Source organism: Sander vitreus, chromosome 24 (assembly GCF_031162955.1).
Source record: "Sander vitreus isolate 19-12246 chromosome 24, sanVit1, whole genome shotgun sequence".
Lineage (NCBI taxonomy): Eukaryota > Metazoa > Chordata > Actinopteri > Perciformes > Percidae > Sander > Sander vitreus.
Genome location: NC_135878.1, coordinates 16439500 through 16454860, shown reverse-complemented (window position 1 = coordinate 16454860; position 15361 = coordinate 16439500). Strand labels below are relative to the sequence as shown.

Here is a 15361-nt window from a genome sequence, read left to right as displayed (position 1 = left end):
TTTTGGCTGAAGCTTCTCTTGGTATTTTGAGATGTGTCGTGGTGGCTCTGGTACCGGAACAATCCTGTGTTAAACACAAATATAAAACAAATACAGTATTATGCCGTTTGTCTACAGATGCAGACGCATAATGGTCCAGTTGATATGTAAGCATGGAATTTGGTACATCACAATGTTCAGGGCCCCCTGATCATTTTTAGAAATGGCACAACCAAATGATGTATTTATACGAGTTCAAGAATGGACTGGCTTGCCTGTAAAAGAGTCCACAGTGGTCTTGAGTAGCTTGGGTGCCTCCATCCCCAGTCTGTTGGAGATATTTGGTTTCACCTCAAGTGCTTGTCGCCAACAGAGGTATAAATAAAGTCAGGTTAGCCTTGAGAAAGCTGTGAAGCTGCTCGTCTCTGTCCAACACACGGCATATGGCTGATCCTCTGTCAGCTTTACACTGAGGGTCATGTTTGTGTGTTGACACCAACCTACTCCAAATGGCTTAATTGTTCCCAATTTGTACTGGTTTTATTTACCTCCAGAAAAAAAAAAAAATGAAAAATAAAAAAAATCACGTGATTTTGTGTCATTTCAAATGCTGTGCCATGTGCACAGTGGCTTCAGAAAATAATCAAATATTTAAGATGGACTTTTTTTCTTCTTTTTTTTAAAAACATACACACAACAAAGCAGAATCACACTTTTATAATCATTTTGCTAATGTACCTTTGGTTTCTTTATCACCACTGGCATCCACTGAAACAGAGAAATAATGCTATTACTGGTTTTATTTGATTATTTGTGAAAATGCATAGTAACACTTGAATTATCATTGATAAATTAATAAACAGCAATAGCACTTCTACAAAGGATGTACTATTACAATTACATTTACTGACATGCAAATACTCCTCACAGTCAGTCAACCCATTACATACAGTATATGTCACTGTGAAGCAGTCTTTCTGCCTGGAAATACAGAATAAACAGTGTGACTGACCTTCTGGTCCTGAGCTGGTGTCTGGCAGACTCTGGACCCTCTTAGTCACCTCCAGAGTCCAGGTCCAGACTCTGGACCACATCATTCACGTTGATGTTAAAACCCTCTTAGTCACCTCCAGAGCTCCGTAAAGGTGAAAGGTTTCCACCATCAAATCCACTGTGTCCTGCCTTTCTGCATTCTCTGACTGAATCATGATGCTGGACTGAGCAGAGTGCTGAGAGATGATTCAGCAGCTGTAACCATGGTTACAACACGAGGCAGAGAAACCACAGGTGAGCTGTAGTTCTGCTATCAGTCCACTAGATGGAGCACATGACCACTGAGTCAATGAATAAATCCAGTCAGTACAGAAGACAGGTTGTCATGTCAACTGGTGCCATCATGTTTTTAATCACAATCACAATTTAAACTTTTAAATACACAGACTATTTTACATGCTTTTATCTCATCACGCCTGGATTATTGCAACAGGCTTTTTACTTGTTTGAATCAGAAATCTGACTACCTGCTCTCTGACAGTCGTCTCTTCCTCACAGCTTTAAATCCAAACCCAGTGACGAGTATGACGTCAGAGCACACAGACGCTCTGAGCTGGAAGTGCTGCCAAATCACCAACTATCTTTATGCATACATACATACATACATACATACATACAATAACTTAGGAAGCATTCATAACTCACACATATTTAATCATGCACGACAGGAGAGTTATGCTGCAGATCAATGCAGTAAACTCTACATGAGGAAAATGTGAAAACCTTGACGCTGCATTCATGTCATGTGGGAATAACCAACGTCAGGATCTCTTTGATGCTCTTGTACAGACTTTTATTGTTTTTGCAGCTGAGCGTCTCACAAACACAAAGTTATGACACATTTCAAAATAAACTCCAGCACCATTTTACCTAAAAACTACAATCACAACATTACACCTTACATTATTTTCTACATTTCAAAACTAATATTTCCTTCAGTTCTGTCTCGTATTATTTCATCAGCAGGAAAACACGATCTGCAGAAATACACACATTTTCAGCTGTATTTTCCCCATATTTTTAACAGAATTTCCCCCAGATTTTAGCAGAATCTTCTCCATATTTTCCGCAGATTTTGAACTAATTAAAGAATTCATCCTCGAATCATCTGAAGGCTAAACACAACCGTGTTCTCTTCTACCAAGTTCATACCTCCGCTCTTCCCCTGGGATGTGAACGCAGCGTGGGTCTCTAACTTTTCTCTGTCGATATGAAATGTTTGGTGTCCGAGACGCCGCTGCTGCCAGAGCGTTTCCCCCTCTCCGTCCGTCACCATGAAATACCTCCACTCCCTGGCGGCGCTGCTCACTGATCCTCTCCGAAGTCCGGCCGCCGCGTCTGGACGATCCGCGGCCGCAAGGGGCGAGGCTGCTCATCGGGGTCGCTGTCGTCAGGGGCAGAGGCGCCGCCGCGCTCGTCCTCGCAGACGTGGACGACGACGCTCGGCGTGGTGGGTGTGGCCATCTGCAGCTCGTACTGTTCCCCTAAACAGTACACACAAGGAGAGAAGAAGTTCAGGTTCAAAGACTTTCAAAGCTACTTTTGTTTTTATCGGTTTACAAGGGTTCATTAAGAAGAAATAAAACGAAGATGAACTAAGACAAAAAGCTGGACATCCGGGCGTAAAATGAGGGACGTCAGGCAGAGCAATGGCGTAAATGAAAGGTTGTGGATACAGACCATTTGGCGTGTGATTGGCCGCGTGCTGTACCTTTGAGCTCTGGTTGGTCATCGGCGTGTTACGTACCTGGCCCGAGCTTGGAGATGGCACACAGCAGGTCGTAGTTGATGACGGGCATGGCGTCGTTGGACTGCTCCCAGCCAACGGGCGGCGATGCCGGCGGAGAGATCAGAAACTGTTTATCTGGTTTAGGAGGCATCAGCCGAGGACTCCCGATGTGCACCGACTGCACAAGTTCAGACACACAGTGGCTTACTTTTCTAACAACATATTTATAGGATTATATTAATATCTGCTGATGAAATAATGTAATATGGAGGACTATGTGGCTCTGAAGTGTTTATGGCGACGTTAGAACACTCATTTCCAGATGTTCTCCCAGACAGTACCTGGGCGAAGTACAGTCTCATCTCTTTGCCGTTGAAGTCCGTCTTGTGGAGGCGGAGTCTGGCCTCGGCCGCCGCCAGAGCGTCGCTGAAACTGATCCGTGCCCGCCGGAACGACTTGAAGTACTGGAACTGCACCGCTGGGTCAAAGGACCGGAACAAGGACTCAAAACCAGCCTGCAGACACAGAGAGAGAGAGAGAGAGAGAGAAATAAAGAGTTGCCATGGTTTCCGAACTGTTTGGCAACAAAATGACAAGCTCTTTATACATTTACTGTGCTTTCATGGTGAAATGTTCAATTTACAATTTCTACTCCTGACACGAAGAACATAAAACAGAGAGGATATTTTTGAGACCAAGACCGATAAAATCTGTTTATTATTTCCTCAAATATGAACACAAAGAAGACAACTGACAGCACCAACGGAACGCTAACGTTGGCTAGCTTGTAATGGTAACGTTAACATTACGACCGAACACTAATCAACGTTACAAGGACCAACCGGTAACGTTGACTACAGGAAATAAAACCTACCGTCGGTCCGAGTGAATGGATGCCGCTCTGCTATTAGCCATCTAACGTTGCCGGTAAAAGATTCAGATCTGCCGCTTTTGCCACCGGACACTGACGGATACGAGATCCAGTATCCGGACCATGTGACTTCCCACAAAGATAGGAAGTCCTTCAAAACAAAAGCCCTCCAGGATTCACCTGAGAGGATCATTGCAGATTTTACCATGAAGGGAAACTGTAGGATCAAAAGCAACCTGCTTTTCTTCACACATCATCCTCCTGCCTGGCATGCAGCCTTTTGTGAAATCTTCACCCATGTTAAAAAGAATGAAATCAGCAAAAGAAAGACAAATTACAGTCTGCGAGGAAGACCTCTCCCACCCTGACCATCAACATCTATCACAATGGCATGATCCAGGGATCAGAAAATAGCCTGGATAATTTTTACGAACACTTCCAGTCAATGAAAAGCGTAGCAGAAAAGAAGAAAGGAAACCGACAACAGCAAGAGACCCCAGAGAGACCAGCCGTCCCCAGCAGCAGTCATGTGACCCAATCTCTCCACCAGTGTGAAGGTACTGAGAGAGGGACTCTCCATCCTGGAGAGGGAGTTTGTGGACTTCAAAGAAAAGACCTTGACCTGCCTTCACAACAACAGTGAGAAACAACATCCAGTAGTGAGTGAGCCAAGCAGTATGGTCCTACAACAGAAGGCTGAAATCCATGAGCTGTACCAGGCCATGAAGGAGCTGGAGGAAGACAACCAGGCCCTGAGGTTAGCCCTGTGCAGAGTGATGGAGGATCTCACCCGAACACTCCACCACCCAGAGCAACCAGCTGCAGACTCTACAAGCTCTACAGGCTGAGGTCCACGCCCTGAGCGAAGAGCTGAGAGATCATCGCCCCCCTCCAATCAACCCTACACCCACCGCTTCCCTGCCCCTGAACCCTCCTATTCTATCGGAACCCACTACACCCCACCCAACCCCCACCACTTACTCGCCCCCAAAACCCCGTCAAACACACATACTGACTACAGACACTGACACACACACTGACCACAGTACTGATAAACCCAATCTCACACACACACACACACACCGCACACACTTCTCAGATCATATTAATGTGCGACTCAAACGGGAAATACATTGACTTAAAACGCCTCTTCCCAGGCCGAGAAGCAGTGAAACTCTGGAGCCCCACCACGAAGAAGGCTAGTGAGCAGCTATCCAAACAGAGGTACCAAGATGTGGAGCACATTTTGATCCACACAGGGACCAACGACCTGACCGCAAGGATCAGCGACTTACCAACAGCACTGTTGCAGGTGGCAAGGAAAGCGAGAGAGAAATACCCCAGAGCAAGAGTAACTATATCATCTTTACTTCCAAGGAGTGACACACCCCAACACACAATTAACACAATCAACGCTGAGATTATAAAGAAATGCACACAACTGCAGAACATCCATGTAGCCCTCCACAGAAACATACTTCAGCAGCACTTATGTGACCACATCCACCTCAGTGAGAGAGCGGTGGGGCTATTTGCAAAGAGCCTCAAAGACACAGCCCTAGGCCGAGGCACATCCACACCTGACCGCAGAAGAAACTCCACTCAATCAGGAAACTCTCTTCACCCACGCAGACGTCACCCTACCCAGCAGATGTACCCTCAGCAGCCCCCCTACACAAAACAACCACAACAACAGTACAACCAAACAAACCAAGAAATGTACCTGCCACAGCCCCCCTCCCAGAGAGACTTGTCTACCTAACAAAGTCACAGCCCACCATCCACCGAGGGAGCTACCTACCTACATGCCTCAGCCCCCCCAGCCAGAGAGAGAGCTACGCCATAGCTGCCAGAGCACCAATACCACCATCTGCCCACTGGAATCCAAACCAGATAAGAGACCTAGTCACCTTGCTGTGCTCAAAACTGTTAAATTAACATGGGCTTTCAACATTATTAGACACCAAACCTATACATGGATACAAAAACATAATAATAGGTACATAGCAATTATAGTACTTAATATCGTTGGAGTTGGATTTTTTTTTTTTAATTGTATATTTCTATGTGAAACACAGATCCTGTATCTAGACAAATGTCATTCTCAATTAGTAGTTGGAATATCCAGGGTTTGTACTCCACAACGTTTGGGGATAAAACTACAGATCCTGAATTTGTAAAAAGTGTAAATTTAGATATCATCATTCTACATGAATCCATTCATATTTACTATCTAATTGTCCTCATAATTACATAGAATTTTCTGTAAAAAAAATAAAATGTTAAAAATGGAAGAGATTCAGGAGGAACATTAATTTGGCATAAAGCACAATATAAAATGATATCTCACCAGTGAAAAAAGGAAAAACTCACCTCTGGATAAAAATCAACAGAGGTATAGTTAATAGCACCAGAGATATATATTTATGTGCAATCTATATCCTACCTTCAAACTCCCCCTATTACACTGAGGAGATTTTTCAAGAACTTCAAAAGGAGATAATTAATTTCCAGTCATTGGGTCACATCTTAATATGTGGAGATCTCAATGCAAGAACTAGAAAAGAGAAAGACTACATCGAAGTAGATGGAAACAAACACATATTCGGCCAAATCTCCCCAGTCCCAGCTCACGCAATACCACAAAGACAAAGTTTTGACAATATTATAAACAAAAACGGAAAACAAGTTCTCCAGATATGCAAAAGCCTGGGCTTGTACTTAGTTAATGGAAGGACCCGTGGTGACTCTCTGGGTAGAATGACCTATTCCTCTGTGTTAGGTAACAGTGTGGTGGATTGTACGATAACCGATATCAACCCAGAGGATATCAATGAATTTGTAGTTTTACCACAACTTCCCTTTTCAGATCACTGCCAAACAACACTTTATTTAAATAACTCTACAAAGTATAGCACTGTACAAGAATCAGAAACCAGCAAAATGTATGACCTCTATCAAAAATATCCATCCATCCATCTTCATCCGCTTATCCGGGATCGGGTCGCGGGGGTAGCAGCTCCAGCAGGGGACCCCAAACTTCCCTTTTGTCCGGGCCACATTAACCAGCTCCGACTGGGGTATCCCGAGGCGTTCCCAGGCCAGGTTAGAGATATAATCCCTCCACCTAGTCCTGGGTCTCCCCCGAGGCCTCCTCCCAGCTGGACGTGCCTGGAACACCTCCCTAGGGAGGCGCCCAGGGGGCATCCTTACCAGATGCCCGAACCACCGCAACTGGCTCCTTTCGACGCAAAGGAGCAGCAGCTCTACTCCGAGCTCCTCACGGATAACTGAGCTTCTCACCCCATCTCTAAGGGAGATGCCAGCTACCCTCCTGAGGAAACCCATTTCGGCCGCTTGTACCCTGGATCTTGTTCTTTCGGTCATGACCCAGCCTTCATGACCATAGGTGAGGGTAGGAACAAAAACTGACCGGTAGATTGAAAGCTTTGCCTTCTGGCTCAGCTCTCTTTTCGTCACAACGGTGCAATAAATTGAATGTAATACCGCACCTGCTGTGCCGATTCTCCGACCAATCTCCCACTCCATTGTCCCCTCACTCGCGAACAAGACCCCAAGGTACTTTAACTCCTTCACTTGGGGTAAGGACTCATTCCCTACCTGGAGAAGGCACTCCATCAGTTTCCTGCTGAGAACCATGGCCTCCGATTTAGAGGTGCTGATCCTCATCCCAGCCGCTTCACACTCGGCTGCGAACCGATCCAGTGAGTGCTGAAGGTCACAAGCTGATGATGCCATCAGGACCACATCATCTGCAAAAAGCAGCGATGAGATCCCCAGCCCACCGAACTGCAACCCCTCTCCACCCCGACTACGCCTCGATATCCTGTCCATAAATACTACAAACAGGATTGGTGACAAAGTGCAGCCCTGGCGTAGGCCAACTCTCACCTGAAACGAGTCCGACTTACTGCCGAGAACCCGGACACAGCTCTCGCTTTGGTCGTACAGAGATTGGATGGCCCTGAGAAGGGACCCCCCTCACCCGATACTCCCGCAGCACCTCCCACAGTATCTCCCGGGGCACCCGGTCATACGCCTTCTCCAGATCCACAAAACACATGTAGACTGGTTGGGCATAGTCCCAGGCTCCCTCCAGGATCCTTGCGAGAGTAAAGATCTGGTCCGTTGTTCCACGACAAGGACGGAATCCGCATTGTTCCTCTTCAACCTGAGATTCGACTATCGACCGAACCCTCCTTTCCAGCACCTTGGAGTAGACTTTACCGGGGAGTCTGAGAAGTGTGATACCCCTGTAATTGGCACACACCCTCTGGTCCCCCTTTTTAAAAAGGGGAACCACCACCCCGGTCTGCCACTCCTTAGGCACCGTCCCAGACTTCCATGCAATGTTGAAGAGGCATGTCAACCAAGACAACCCCTCCACACCCAGAGCTTTAAGCATTTCTGGACGGATCTCATCAATTCCTGGGGCTTTGCCACTGTGGAGTTGTTTAACTACCTCAGCAACCTCCACCAGGGAAATTGATGCCAATCCCCCCTCATCCTCCAGCTCTGCCTCTACCATAGACGGCGTATTAGTCGGATTTAGGAGTTCCTCAAAGTGCTCCTACCACCGCCCTATTACCTCCTCAGTTGAGGTCAACAGCGTCCCATCCTTACTGTACACAGCTTGGATGGTTCCCCGCTTCCCCCTCCTGAGGTGGCGAACGGTTTTCCAGAAGTACCTTGGTGCCGACCGAAAGTCCTCCATGTCTTCTCCCACACACGCTGCTTTGCCTCTTTCACGGCAGAGGCTGCAGCCCTTCGGTACCTTGCAACTGCCTCCGGAGTCCTCTGGGATAACATATCAGTCGGACGGCTTCCCTGACCACCACGGTGTTCGTGGGTTACCGCCCCTTGAGGCAACTAAGACCCTGAGACCACAGCTCCTCACCGCAGCTTCAGCAATGGAAACTTTGAACATTGTCCACTCGGGTTCAATGCCCCCAGCCTCCACAGGGATGCACGAAAAGCTCCGCCGGAGGTGTGAGTTGAAAGTCTGTCGGACAGGGGCCTCCTCCAGACGTTCCCAATTTACCCGCACTACCCGTTTGGGCTTACCAGGTCTGTCCAGAGTCTTCTCCCACCCCCTGACCCAACTCACCACCAGATGGTGATCGGTTGACAGCTCCGCCCCTCTCTTCACCCGAGTGTCCAAAACATATGGCCTCAGATCAGATGAAACGATTATAAAATCGATCATTGACCTTTGGCCTAGGGTGCTCTGGTACCAAGTACACTTATGAGCATCCCTATGTTCGAACATGGTGTTCGTTATAGACAATCCATGACTAGCACAGAAGTCCAACAACAAACAACCACTCTGGTTTAGATCAGGGAGGCCGTTCCTCCCAATCACGCCTCTCCATGTGTCTCCATCATTACCCACGTGCGCGTTGAAGTCCCCCAGCAGAACTATGGAGTCCCCGACTTGAGCCCCATGCAGGACTCTACTCAAGGTCTCCAAGAAGGCCGAATACTCTGAACTCTTGTTTGGTGCATATGCACAAACAACAGTCAGAGTTTTCCCCCCCCACAACCCGCAGGCGTAGGGAGGCGACCCTCTCGTCCACCGGGTTAAACTCCAACGTAGCGGCGCTCAGCCGGGGGCTTGTGAGTATATATATATATATATAATATGTACAAAAACAAGTCAAAAAAAGGACCAAAAATCATAACAGAACGTATAAACATTGGGGAAAGTGCCAAAGATGCATCAGGACGGGGACACACACACACAATTATGAGCTGTAGTTGGTCACAGTCTGAATGTCTGAATAAAAACGGCGTTTTGCTGAGTCGTTCTGCAGCACACTGAGTCATGATGGAGTGCACATGTTTTTCTCAGTATCAGAATGGCTTTTATATCGAAACTTGACTTGTGACACTTGTTTATGGCCAACTCTTAACACCCAAATATGGATTAATGGGTTTGAGAACAATCTCCTACCTGGGCCTCGGGACGGCTGAACACTTCCTGGTTGGTCACGGAGGCAACCAGGCAGAAGCGGTTACACTTGGTGGTCTTGATGTGCATGCCGGGCGATCCGGGGAGGTGAAACCTTTTCCACCTGATGCCCGAACTACGGGCACAACGCCAGGACGCTGAAAGCGCCATGTGCGCAGGCGGCGATGCTGGAAGCGCCCTGAGTGGCGGCGGCGAGGAAGAGGACGGGGGAAACTGGGGGGATGGGAGGAGCGTTGACTTCCCCAGAATGACGGGCGAGAAGGGAGCCAGCTCCGGCCTCTGACACCTTTTGGATCTTTTCTGTGACAAAGCTTTCTGTTCTTCCGTCTTCACGGTGGAAGATCAAAATGTGAAAAAGCAAAAAAAAAAAAAAAGTACATAAGGCACAAAAAAACGTCACAAAATGCTTTTTAAAAAAAATTACTGGCAAAGCTTTGTGTTCTTCCTTCTCCGCGGTGTGTCCCCCCCCCACTAACAGCAGTCCAAGGTTATCTGGAGCGTTGAGCGCTGACACTGAAACTCAGAACAATCGCTGAGTCGCCCCTCTGCTTCGGCTCTGTGTGCAGCGCCGGGGCTCTGCAGCAAACCCGAGGAATCTTCCAGAGATTTGGGTGTGGAAAGCTGAAAATATCTCCCTCCCGACTGCTCACCAGCTGCTTAAATCAGCTGCTGCCAACCGCTGACGCATTACCCACAATCCCCTCCTTCTCCCATTCATTCACTGGAGACGGCCTCTTTATTTTTTTCTCCGATCTCTCTCTGACAGACACTAACGCTGAGTAATCACACAGAGAGAGCCTTTCTGTTCAATGGAAAACCACACACACACGGCTCAGTTAACCCTTAGAGAACGGCTTCTGTGTGCTTTGTTCGGTTTCCTTTCCCTGCTGTCAAAACGGCTTAACACTCTGCATCTCAAAAAGTTCAAATAACTTGTGTTGAAAAATATTTAGTTCATGTTTCTACATCTAGAAATCTTCTGGAAGAATGCAGGACAGAGAGAGGTGGAGCGGATGGAAAGTATACTCTTTGATAACATGCTTTATGGAGGTATTAATAGAGAGGCTTAAGGGTGTGTGTCTGTGAGTGTGTGTGTGTGTGTGTGTGTGTGTGTGTGTGTGTGTGTGAGAGAGACTCTAGAGGCAACATAGGGTGATATGGAGAAAATCTAATATCATAATAATAAATATCTCAATATCAATATTGCAGCAATGCATTGTAGGATTACATATTGGAGCTTTCACAAAATATTGACACAGTTAGATTTGTGATAATCATCAGTAATGACAAAGTAGGTAAAGGCAAATACAAGATTAAGTCTGGAATGGAAAGTCTCATGTTTATGGAGAAGGAGAACCAGGAAATGAGTCGAGGGGGGGGGGGGGGGGGGTCTGCACAATTGACATTACAGCAGAGGTGACCAACTGAATGTGTACTCAGAGTTCAATGTTCCTACCCTAGTTCAATTAGTATGTCTTTGAATTGTTTTTACTTGAATACTTACATTTTAAAGAAAATAAATAAGACCTGTTTTCATTCAACAATGTGTCCATTATTATCATCAGTGATTAAGTAACTCAGACTTTTAAAAACACATTTAAAGGATATCGTTATCTTATATATCGTTAAGGATATTTGTTATCGTCACAAATAGAGATATTATTTTTTGTCCATATTGCCCACCCCTAGCGCTGTGGTGAATGCACGCTAAAATCACTGTGTGTGTGTGTGTGTGTGTGTAACGTTGGCCGATTTCAAGACTTTGGGGTCACTTTGAATGGCGTTTGTCTTTTCAACGTTTTTTTTTGCCGTTTCATTCAGTTCAATGTTAAATTTGTTCAATAAATGACAGTTGAAAATGATTTCCTCAGAACACTTACCAAATGTTTATCACAAGTTATATATATATATATATAATATCAAGATATTCAACAACAGTCCTGCTGTCTGTCCATGTTGCTGACTTCACATATCTACAAAAAGAAAATGGCCGAGTAAAAGATAATGTGTGTGTGTCTATATACACACACACACACATATATACACATATATATATACATACATATATATATATATATATATATATACACATATATACACACACACATATACACATATATACACACACACATATACACATATATACACACACACATATACACATATATACACACACACATATACACATATACATATATATATATATATACATATATACACACACACACATACATATATACATACATACACACACATACATATATATATATACATATACACACATACATACACACACATATATACATACATACACACATTATATATATATATATATATATATATATATATATATATATATATATATATATATATATATATATATATATATACACACACATACACATATATATACACACACACACACACGACAAGATGGCGCCGCAGAGTGGTGACACGGTGTGTTGGTTTGCTCTGTTTTGTTTTGTGTTTTAACTTTGTTTCTTGCGATGGTACCCGTATCTCATTCACCAGTGAAGAGCTCGTGAACTTCAGGGGAACAACACCATCAGACTTATTTCCCACTTTTCTTCTCCCTTCACTGGAAATTTTGGACATTCTGGTAAAAAGGTGGGCTTGTTCATCATAAAATGTAAGCCTTTTTATTCACCCCGTGAGTTCCACTCATTCATTCTGGTCGGTGTTTACATCTCACCGCAGGCCAACGTGCAGGACGCACAGCGCATGCTCGCCGACCAGATACTGTGTGTGGAGCGGACCAATCCGGACTCCCTAGTTATTGTCCTTGGAGACTTTAATAAAGGGAACCTCACTCATGAACTCCCTAAATATAGACAGCATATTAAATGCCCGACCAGAGAGGAGAACATTCTGGATCACTGTTACACCACAGTCAGGGATGCTTATCACGCCGTCCTCCGTGCTGCACTTGGACTATCTGACCATGTCATGGTCCACCTGATCCCCACCTACAGGCAGAAACTAAAGCTCTGCAAACCTGTAGTGAGGACATCAAGGAAGTGGACCAGTGTAGCTGTGGAGGATCTCCAGTCATGTTTGGATTCTACTGACTGGGATGTGTTCAGGACTGCTACCAACAGTCTGGGTGAGTACACAGAGGCTGTGACGTCATACATCAGCTTCTGTGAGGACTGCTGTGTTCCATCATGCACCAGGGTGAGTTTCAACAATGACAAACCCTGGTTCACAGCCAAACTCAGAAGGTTAAGGCTGACTAAGGAAGAGGCGTTCAGGAGTGGGGACAAAGACAGATTTAAAGAGTCGAAGTACAAGTTTAGCAAGGCGATGAAGGAGGCTAAACGACGGTACTCTGACAAGCTCCAACGCCAGTTCTCAGCGAACGACTCTGCGACTGTCTGGAAAGGACTTAGGCAGATCACCACCTATAAGCCTAAAACCCCCCACTCCTTCAATGACCGACGCCTAGCCAACGACCTGAACAAGTTCTACTGTCGATTTGAAAGACAAAAGGACAGTCCTGACACCATCCCCCACGACACCTCCCTACAGCTACAGCCACTGTGCTCCACCTCCACCTCCCCCACCTCAGCAGGGTCCTGGGCCTCCCCACCAATGCCCTCCACAAAGGTCTCCCCCTCCACCCACCTCAGTGACGACTCTCTCCATCCATGAGAGGGACGTCAGACTCTTTAGGAGACAGAACCCCAGGAAAGCTGCTGGACCGGATGCTGTCTCCCCATCAAGCTTGAAGCACTGTGCTGATCAGCTGTCTCCAGTGTTCACAGACATTTTAACACCTCACTGGAGACATGCCACATGCCAGCCTGTTTCAAGACCTCAACCATAATCCCTGTCCCCAAGAAGCCAAGGACCACAGGACTTAATGACTTCAGACCTGTCGCCCTGACCTCTGTGGTTATGAAGTCCTTTGAGCGCCTTGTGCTTTCACACCTCAAAGCCATCACCGACCCCCTCCTGGACCCCCTCCTGGACCCCGTGCAGTTTGCCTACAGAGCCAATAGGTCTGTAGACGATGCAGTCAACCTGGCCCTCCACTACATCCTCTGGCACCTGGACTCCGCAGGAACCTACGCCAGGATCCTGAACATCAGCTCCCTCCTCAAGAAAGCACAACAGAGGATGTACTTCCTGCGGCAGTTGAAGAAATTCAACCTGCCAAAGACAATGATGGTGCACTTCTACACAGCCATCATTGAGTCCATCCTCACATCCTCCATCACCATCTGGTACGCTGCTGCCACGGACAAGGGCAGACTGCAGCGTGTCATTCGGTCAGCAGAGAAGGTGATTGGCTGCAATCTGCCGCCGCTCCAGGACCTGAACGCCCCCAGGACTCTGAAGCGTGCTGGAAAGATTGTGGCCGACCCCTCCCACCCCGGACACAAACTCTTTGAGCCACTCCCCTCTGGCAGGAGGCTGAGGTCCATCAGGACCAAAACCTCACGTCACATTAACAGCTTTTTCCCCTCCGCCACTGGCCTTATCAACAAGGCCCGGACCCCACCCTGACTCTCCACCTTCATGCCACTGTTCTCTCTCCGCTGTAATGCTCTTTGCTCTTTATTTTTATCTTTATTTATTCTTTATTTTTAACTTAATACATACTGTGTAAATATACTTATATTGTTTGTACCTATACTTATATTGTTTAATATTCCATCTAAAGAATGTGTAACGTGCACCAACAACAACAAAACAAATTCCTTGTATGTGTTAAAAAACGTACTTGGCAATAAAACCCTTTTCTTCTTCACACAAACAACACACACACACACAGCTGAACTAAGAAGCGGTATGCCTTCAAGAGTTTCTGCCAGAGCTAAATAAATAAACAAAGCAACCAAACTCCATTCAAAAAGCCGCTGATTTAGCGGCTCACCCTTCTTCACAGGACATCACTTTATTTTTCTAACTGATCCCAAAGCAACAGTCTTAAGGTCGGCACACACACAGCTGAACACGGTGACACGGTTTTACAAATATAAGGTGAAGCGGGGCCGCGTCTTACCTTCACACCGCCTTCGTTGAACAGACTCTGCGGGACTTTACAGGCTATCAGGGCGCTCGGTAGCTCGGTGAACTTCACATCCACCGTCGCCTCTCCTCTCTCCGCCGGCTGCATCCCTAATCCGCACGGTCTGTCTGGAAAACAGAGACAGGAAACATTTACTTAGGCATAATGTCTCACTAACACACAAATACATCATTCCTGCAGTAGGTATACGTACCGGGGCAGCGGCAGACGTTAGTTCATCATAGAGTGGATTTCCTTAAGATGTCAGGCTGCTGAGACACAGAGCTAACGTTAAGCTTACCCTGAGCTAACAGAGCTAACGTTAAGCTTACCCTGAGCTAACACAGCTAACGTTAAGCTAACCCTGAGCTAGCAGAGCTAACGTTAGCCTACTGCAAAACAAAAGAACAAACAGAGAAACACGACGCTTTCTCCTTTCTCCCTCCCTACTTCCGGGAAAATAATAGCTCCTTTCCGTGAGTGGCAGAAACACAGGTTCTTCTGTCTGAAACTAAAACAACACAAAGGTCTCTAATGCTATCTAGAAATAGATATATCGCCTGGATATTAGCTAAAGCTGTTAGCATGGCGCAGGGGATTAAGGAAATTACGTTAAATCTTTTTCTTCTTCTTCATCTTCTTCCTCTTCCTCCTCGGGGTAACAGCTACAGTTTCTGTGCCGCCCTCTGCTGGGTCAGTTCC

General features: G+C 46.2%; 1 protein-coding gene across 2 annotated transcripts; it reads right to left on the bottom strand.

Moving 5' to 3' along the window:
* Positions 1 to 1363: 1363 nt before the first annotated feature.
* rcan1b (regulator of calcineurin 1b) lies at positions 1364 to 15288 on the bottom strand. Of its 2 annotated transcripts, none has more exons than XM_078243917.1 (5): positions 14874 to 15288; positions 14654 to 14787; positions 3103 to 3276; positions 2780 to 2939; positions 1364 to 2516 (listed from the first exon to the last, which is right to left on the bottom strand). In XM_078243917.1, exons 2-5 carry the CDS (start codon positions 14765 to 14767, stop codon positions 2338 to 2340), a joined length of 627 nt encoding a protein of 208 aa, XP_078100043.1. In that variant the 5' UTR covers positions 14768 to 14787; positions 14874 to 15288; the 3' UTR covers positions 1364 to 2337. The 2 variants fall into 2 exon arrangements, with proteins under 2 accessions (XP_078100043.1, XP_078100044.1); XM_078243918.1 differs by having other exon boundaries at positions 14654 to 14783.
* Positions 15289 to 15361: the final 73 nt, after the last annotated feature.